Here is an 8,925-nt window from a genome sequence, read left to right as displayed (position 1 = left end):
AACAAGTGTAATTGTGACAAGTAGAGATCATTCTAGAGCTGCGGGTACTATGAATAGTTTTCCAGAGAACATTAAATTAACACATTTATTGGGAAGTACCAGAAAGAATGATTTTAAAGATGTGTCCTATGTATGAGCATACACAACTACACCAGCCTCTCCACTAATTAGGTACTTGGATAGAGTGGATATCAGCAGATACCCCTTGATGGGCACTATAAACAGGTAAATTCCCTAATGTTTCTTCTTGCAGGATAGTGGCTCATTAACACAAAAATACTTCATTCACAGCATATGAGAGCAGTGCTCTCTCTCTCTTCTTGTCTTTCTCTTAAGATTGTTTCATTTAACACCTGTAATGAACCTTAAAAAGAGATTCAGTCCAGTTTGTAGTAAGGGTTGTTTCTAACCTCATTCTAATTGATTTCACTGTTAAAGGATCATCAGAAATTGGACCAGTTGGAATTGGGAATACATAAACTGTTATAAGTATTTGATTTTGACTGTCATAAGCTTTTATGAGTTTTTCATCCAACAATCAGGCTTGCCTGCATCATTGCTGGCTATCATTAATGGTCAGGCTTGCCTGTACCAGTGCTAGCTATTATGTGAATTCTATTTTCATTCATATGACTGCCACAATATGTGTTCAATTAATGGAACCTTGAATCACACACAGAGAAGGTTTCTTAGTAGAAAAAACAATGCATCTTCAAAATACATTCTTTCACTTATAGGTCACATTGTTAAACTTCATGATAACTCCTGAGGGAATGCAGGATCAACTTTTGGGAATCGTAGTGGCACGGGAAAGGCCAGACCTCGAAGAAGAAAAGCAAGCCTTGATAGTACAAGGAGCTGACAACAAAAGGTTTGAAGTGCAGAATGAAGATTTATTTTGTGGTTATAGTAAAGTATATTTAGCATCTATTTAGTTAAATTGTGAGTGTGTCTGTTATGTGTGTGTATCTCAAATGGAAATTTGGTTTAAAGTTAAATTTTTGTATTGATTTACATATGTGTCTGTGTGCCATGCATCTGTGGGTGTCTCTAGAGGCCAGAAAAGCGTGAGGATGGCAGAGGAACCACTGGAAATGGAGTTGCAGACAGTTGTGAATTGCCTGGTATGGGTGCTGGGATTCGAACCCAAGTCCTGGAAGAGCAATGTACTCTTAACTGCCGAGCTATCTCTCCGGTTCCTCCCCCAAATGAGAAAGTTTTTAATGCAGGGCCTAAAGAGCCTCTGTATTAACTCAGAAAACTGCATTGCTGAGTCTTTTTCTCAGACTCGTCAAGAACATGGAGGCTTGCCACAGACATGTGCATGGTCTTCCGTTCCTCAACAAAGGTGCTGCACAGAAGTGTCTTGGTTCGCTGTGCAACCAAAGTGATTTGTTTTCTTTGGGGCATAATATCTATGTAGCATTAAACTCTCTAAATGTTAAAAATTCTGGAAGTAAATGGAGTGGTACCTTGAGTTCCATCTGAGCCAAGGTACTGGGTGGCAGAGGAGACTGGTTTGCTCCATTTCTCAGGGTGTCACACGAGTGATCATTAAAGGGAGCTGAGCAGGAAGGCCATGTCTCAGTGACATTTCACAAGATAAGAAATTAATCTCACAGCATCTCTTTTTCAGATAATTGTCACGGCGTGACACATTTCTTTAGGTTACAAGGTCTCTGTTTCTTAGAAAAGACTGCATATTTCAAGTGATTTTTAAACCATTTCTTTTCTGAGAAAGCTGTACTTCATTCTAGGCAGTTAAAGGAAATAGAAGACAAGATTTTAGAAGTTCTCTCACTATCAGAAGGCAATATATTAGAAGATGAGACTGCGATTAAAATATTATCTTCCTCCAAGTCTTTGGCTAATGAGATTTCTCAGAAGCAGGAAGTGGCTGAGGAGACAGAGAAAAAGATTGACAATACCCGCATGGGCTATCGGCCCATTGCTATCCATTCTTCCATCCTGTTCTTCTCCATCGCTGATCTAGCCAACATCGAGCCCATGTACCAGTATTCTCTGACCTGGTTTATTAACCTGTTCATCCTGTCCATTGAAAATTCGGAGAAATCAGACATCTTATCAAAAAGGTATGTAAAGGGAATGCTAATCTTACACTAGGGAAAATGACGGTTTTGATTATGATTTCAGGATGGCATGAATGTCACAGCCATGAACCTTAAGGGAGCTTGACTCATCATTTTCCCGAAATAGAACAGATGTGTGAAGCTTTTGCTGGGAAATAATGGCTTACAGAGCTGTAGGTGAAGGGACTCTAGTCAGCACAAACATGGCAAATATGGCTCTGGCAGGCCTTTCCTTTCTCTCTCATCTCCTCTCTGCCTTGCTAAAATCCCTTAGATTACATTCCTAAAGCTAGCCACCAGAGGTCTATTCCATTACTTGGCCACTTCTTCTTCCTGAGGCTGACTATCAAGGTCCAGCTATCAAAGTATTGAAGTCCAGCAATCAAAAGCCCACTTTGGCTCACCTAATTAAATGCCCAATTAAAATTAGATAGCAAACACTGGGTTTTCCCCTTTATCTTTATAAATCAACATTTTTCTATGTGCTGCTTCTGTCTCCTCTTTGTCCGGAGGCAGTCCTTTGCCCTCCCCCCTCTCTTGTAGGACAAATAACCGTTCCCCCTCTCATTTATTTCCCCCGCCTTTCCCCCTCTCTTCTATTGCTTCTGTTTGTCCCTTATTCCCTGCTAATTGTCTCTCTGGGGCAAATCTCCTTTGTGCTGACAACTTGGTTTTGGGATATCCTGAACCAACACTGAACCTTTCAGTAGGACTGTAATATAATTCTAGAAGAAGGAAGCAGTTAGCTTTGTTTCCCATTTGCAAAATCTCCTATTGACTGCAGGGATGGAGAGAGGAGTTTTGTCCTCCAATGATAAGCAGACACTCTCTCAGCCAACTCTGAAACTATAGTTTTACATTTGGGTTTACCACATTGAAACTCTGCCAGATACCAGGCAAAACCAAAAATCTGATATTGATTATTTTCTGATAATCACACAACTTATTTTTATGATTATCTATAGAAAACATATTATTTACTATTGAGTAGTATATACAAAGCAAAAGCATTAAGTGATAAATTATCTCTCAGCCATGAGTGAAATGAGCCAATTCAAACCAGATTATGTTGTTAAAGGCAGTTTTATTGGAAAGCTGCTCTCTGGTGGTGAGTTCCCTGGCCCCAAGGACCAAGGCCCAGGAAGCCTGGAAGGGGGAGTGGGTAGGAGAGAGAGAAAGAGAGAAAGGGGCACTTGTGCAGAGAAAGAAGAGGAAACGAAGAGCAAGAAAACAAAAGGTCTGGATTATAAAGAAGATTTTCTGGGGGAAGGGCAGCCCAGACCCTTGGCTGGAAAGTTCAAGGTTGGAGGCAAGTTATGCCAGGTAGTGACTGAGGGATGCTGGGAGAACCTGGAGGCCAGATCTGCTTAGACATGTAAAATAGGCACCTCAGTCTCTTGTCTTGGGGTCAGAAACCAAGCACTAAGATCTTGTTTAAGCTTAAGCCAACTAGAGGAAAGAATTCATTTGACTTGTTAGTGAGAGAAGTTTTCAGTTTGGCCTTTGTTTCTAATTTTTAGTGTTTGTTTCTAGTCCTTGAAGTTTTCAAGTTAGTGAGGATTACTGAAGAAAAACAAAATTGAAGGTGATCTCTTAAAAAAAAATCCATGTTTCCAGTTAATTAGGCACACACATCTGTTTTCTGTTTTGTGTCCCTGTTACTTCTATCAATATTCTTCTATAAAACAATTTTTAGAAGCTGTTCAATAGACCATATTGTGGATATAATCTGGTAAGACTTGAAAGTATTATAAATACTGTTAAAATAAATACAAATATCTGCACTGTTAACTGTCTTCCTCATTTAAGTCCCTTTCCTATAAGTTTATTTAAATATAAAACTCCACTAGAGAAACTTGAATTGTCTCATATCATTATACTACTTACCAACATTTGTAGTTGCTTATATTACAAATGCTAATTATGCACACACACACATACACACATCCAAAATACTGTTTTCTGCACTGGATTTGAAGTTCTGGGACAGGATATTTATTTATTTTGACCACCATATGAGTGTGCATGTGTGAATGCATGTGCGAGTATGTGCTGCACACCTGCCTGAGAGGGCATGTCACAGCACACATATCAGGGACAACCTCAGGAGCTGGTTCTTGTTAAAGGCAGACTCACTGGTTGTTCAGGGCTCCAGCATAATCAGCCAGTGCCCTTTGCAGCCCCTCCCTCCCACAAGGTAGCCTCTGTCCACCTTGCAGCTCCAGGAGCAGATTTGCCTGTTTTAGAGGCATGAATAAATAGACCCAGTGAATGTGTTCTCTGGGGCTGGCATTTTGCACTCAACCCCTTATCCCTGGAACTCATGAGGATCATTGTGTGTAATGCAGCTTTCATTTTTAAATGTGCACTTATTGTTAGGGAAGACTAATTAAAATCTAAGTCTTCTCCTAACCGAGGCATCCTCTCCAGAAAGGCATTNGAGGGAGAAAGCAATTTGAAAACTGAATAAGCATTAAACCAGAGTGTGCTATGCATCATAGGCAATCTGCAGGGAGATTGCAAGGAACATAGTGGTTTCACCCATTATAATAAGCAAGCATAGAGTCACGAGTAGTTCATCCTCACTCTGCCTGCTAATGGAGGGGACCATCTGTGTTAGCAAATTAACTTTAGTAAGAGGAAACACAAACTTTTCACACCTCCATAGGAGGAGATGACTTTGAACCATAAAGCAAGGAGCCTGGTGAAGTCAGGGCAACTGTTCTTCCACAGGCACTGGGTTTATGCTTCAAAGCAATGGCTTCCAGGACGTTGGCAGACATTGGAGATATTCCTGGGTCTTAAAGCAGGTCCTGACGATGTTTTGAAGTGATTTTTTTTTAGAATATACATTTCTAAATAATATATATTCTAAGTAATATACATTTCTCTATAATATACATTCAGTAGGTAACAACACTTGCCTTGCAATCCTGGCATGAGTTCCATCCCCAGACCCATGGTGAATGGAGAAGCAACTCCTGAAAGTCATCCTGTGTCCTCCACAGGTGCACTGTGGCATGTGTGCACCCATACCTAACACACACACACACACACATCAATGAAAATAAAATAAGAGTTTAAAAGCATCAGAGAGTAGAAAATACTTAGAAAATTATAAGTTCCTTAATTTGGGGCTCTAAGAAAAGAGAGGTAAGGGTGGACTCTCCCTTTATTTTCAACAGGAGAAAGAAGCCCTTCCACTTACTTTTTAAACATTTGTTTGGCCTGACACAGAACCTAAAACAATAGTTCCTTTCTGCTGTTGGAAATAAGTCTAGGGCCCAGTCTAGGGCCACAGTGGATGTGTGCTGCCTGGGAGCATCTCCATGCATGGCTCTTGGTGCCGATTCATGCACACTTGTGGTGGATCGAATGGGATGCAACTGATGGGGCAAGCACTTGTGTGTATGCTCTTGTTCTACCAAGAAACTTCTAGACAGCACTTTTCATCATTCCCCCTCCCCCCCAGCAAAATAAGAGTTCCAATTGAAAAGCTAACTGCTGATCAAAGATTAAAGAGAGAACAAATTCTCATAGAAATGATTTGTGATCTCCCAGTTATTGATAAACATGGTATTCGTGGGAGTTTAGCAGCTATTAGACTCAGCTATCCTCCTAAGTACAGGAAGCATGGGACTGTTCACACAAGCCTGCCTACTAAAGATGGTTATTACTCTAGTATTCCTTCTTGTTCCTCTTACTCAAGTATACCGATAGACTCCTTTTGATGGTTGAGCTTCATTTAAGTGTGACACCAAGAATAATATATCATGAACATTGTGTCAGACACTGTGAAATTGCCATAATAAAGTGTTATTTATTGAAGTTGATGAAGTAGTGTTTATGTAGGAAATACTAAAATAACTGTAGTAAAAAATAGAAACAAACAAACAAAAACAGGAAATGCAGAAAAAATTTAAGTAGGGTATTATTTTATTAAAGAGGTCAAACTGCAACTTTTTCTAAATAAAGTGTCCATATGTAAATGTACACACATGTGCAGTCATATGTGTACACAGTATTTTTGTGTCCCTGTTACTTCTATCAATATTCCTCTAACACAATCTTTGGAAGCTGTTCAATAGACCATATTGTGGATATAATTTGGTAAGACTTGTAAGTATTATAAACACTGTTAAAATGAATACAAATATCTGCACTGTTAACTGTCTTCCTCATTTAAGTCCCTTTCCTATAAGTTTATTTAAATATAAAACTCCACTAGAGAAACTTGAATTGTCTCATATCATTATACTACTTACCAACATTTGTAGNTGCTTATATTACAAATTCTAATTATGCCCCCCCCTTAAAAAAAAAAAACCCTGTTTACACAAGATCTACATGTAACTTCTGGGAACCTGCTCCCAGTTGGCTCTGATTAGTAAATAAAAAATGCCAACAGCCAATAGCTGGGGAGGACAGACAGAGGCAGGATTTTAGGATTTCCTGGGATTGGGACCAGGGGGAAATCCACCATGTGGGAAGGGTGTGGAGGAGAGGAGAGACACAGTGCCTGAGAAGAATGCAGGACAGATAGGCATAGCCAACATGTGAAGGATCCAGAGAGCCTGGCCCAGAGGCCTGCTCAATTGGGCCCAGAGCAGCCAAGATAGAACATAGAATTAGTAAGTAATAACTCGGGATTAATCCCGTGGAGGTTCAGCAATGGCCCAGCTATTGAGGTGTTTAAGGCCTGTTAAAATAAAGGCTGTGAGTGTGTCTTTCATTCTAGAGCAGAAAGCAATGAAGTGGGTAATGAACCATGTCCCTGGGATTTATTAATTTTTCTATAAACACTGAATAATTTTTAGTCTTTTACTCCCACTGAAGTATATCATTGAAATATAGTATTTTAATCTTTATCACTAGTGAGAGTAAATTTGAGCTTGGAAGGATAAGGATAGGGAAAGCTGGGGGGTGGGATGGGATGGGGTATTCTGGAAGGACAGGAGCCAGCAGCAGGATAGAAATGGCAGTACAGCCAATGGCTGCCTAAGACCCTTTCCCATCCCAGCTACAACCTACATTTTCTAGAATTGCAATAGAAACCCTGTTTACAAAGACATGTGCTAAATTACGTGTATACCAGCAGTGGTGCCTGGTTTTACCTTGTCAGATTATCCCGTTCATGGCATCTTTTGAGCCACCTCAAGGATCTCTCATAGTAAGAGAAAGAGAAAAAAACAAAAACAACAACAAACCTTTTTAGTAACTGTGCTGGCTAGTCTTAGGTCAACTTGATACACAAACTGAGTTCTCTGAAACAAGAGAACCTCAATTGAGAAAAAGCCTTCATTAGATCTGGCTGTAAGGCATTTTCTTAATTAGTTATTGGGAGGGATAGAATGCTTATTTTAAATCTAAACCTCAGCTCTATTTCAAGGACTTCTGTCTCACTACATTGTTTCTCAGCTAAAAATAAGATGTGTCCTTTGGCTGTCATTCTCTGATAGCAGTGCTAGTGAGGGAGAAAATAGTTAAGGAAATAAACAAGAGGAAAAATGAAAAGCAAAACAAAGCACCAATTACAATGAGTCCAAGCCAAGGACAGTAGTATGAAAATAGCTAAATTCTTGTCACAGATGGGTAGATATTTTTTTCCCTTACTGCATTAAGAAACACCAGTATAAATTTGATCACTAATAAACTATGTTGCTTTTTCCCTCAGATAATTGATCTGCTTAGAAGGTTTGAGCCATTAGTCTGTGTCCCTACAAATGTTTATTTTTTTTAGCCCTCTACAAGTGTTTTTTTGTTGACGTAGGTTAAAAATCATAGTTTTTGTGTCTATGTAATAACTAATTTAAATTTTTTATTTCAATGATTATTTCATGAAATACTTATATTAAAATGAATGAGGCATTGTATTGACATTGGGAATAATTGTGGATATAGCGCACATGCATTACCAGTTTATTCATATGTCCATGTTTTGTCTCTGTGAAATGTAGTTTCATAAAGAGAAATATAATCAAATCTACTAGGTTTTTTTTTTTTTGGCTCTGATAGATTCATGTTCATTGTAGCATAGCATTAGGCTTTCCATTAATTTAATACAAGCTATTAGTTTTATTCATTCAATATAGTATAAAATATTTGTAAGTATTTACTTTGTAAAGAGATCAAATTTTGCCCACTAATGCAATATTCATAGTTAAAAAGTTTGTAACTTTTATAATGGATTATTTTTCTGTAAATGAAAACTATAAAGAAAAACATCAGTCAGCAGGGAAATACAATTCTATTCAAATGCTTCTACCTTGTCTAGCTCTCAAACTGGCAACTCAAGGAGTAAAGATCTTTGATTGTTTGGGTGAGAACTGAAAGAAATAGTTTGAATGCAGGTCTAGCAGTCTGTAGGGCAATCTTAGCATTCCCTCCTGTTAATCCTGTTTGTGTTTGTCTATCTCTCCCTGTGACTGCCCTTAGGCTTCAGATTCTCAGAGATCACTTCACCTACTCACTCTATGTCAACATCTGCCGCTCNCTCTTCGAAAAGGACAAGTTGCTGTTTTCATTTTGTCTCACTGTGAATCTGCTGATACATGANAACGCGGTCAGTAAGGGTTCAGTCTATAGGATTACAGATGCTGTAGTTACTGGGAGAGGGTTTGTGGTATATACCAAGATACTATACCAGTGTCAACGATTCTCCAAGTCTCCATAACACAACTCAAAAGTTATCTCGGGAGGATCACAGCTCTAGGCCCAGTTGTATTACCTGTTAGAGGAGGAGATAATAGTAAGTCATTTTCTAGTCTTTGTGGCAGATTAGAATATCATGTCTCTCCCAGGTCAGAGGTAGAAATAGGATTCTTATAATCAGGAG

General features: G+C 38.9%; 1 protein-coding gene across 1 annotated transcript in view; it reads left to right on the top strand.

Moving 5' to 3' along the window:
- Positions 1–8,925, top strand: part of LOC110295232 (dynein heavy chain 7, axonemal-like) — a 151,034-nt gene that overhangs the window by 114,387 nt on the left and 27,722 nt on the right. Inside the window, exons 19-21 of the mRNA XM_029475280.1 lie at positions 738–871; positions 1,758–2,093; positions 8,526–8,652. Coding sequence (XP_029331140.1) covers positions 738–871; positions 1,758–2,093; positions 8,526–8,652 — 597 coding nt within the window. The remainder of the gene's footprint in view (positions 1–737; positions 872–1,757; positions 2,094–8,525; positions 8,653–8,925) is intronic.

Source organism: Mus caroli, chromosome 1 (genome assembly GCF_900094665.2).
Source record: "Mus caroli chromosome 1, CAROLI_EIJ_v1.1, whole genome shotgun sequence".
NCBI lineage: Eukaryota > Metazoa > Chordata > Mammalia > Rodentia > Muridae > Mus > Mus caroli.
The sequence above is the reverse complement of the archived record's forward strand: the minus strand, read 5'-3'. Positions and strand labels throughout refer to the sequence as shown.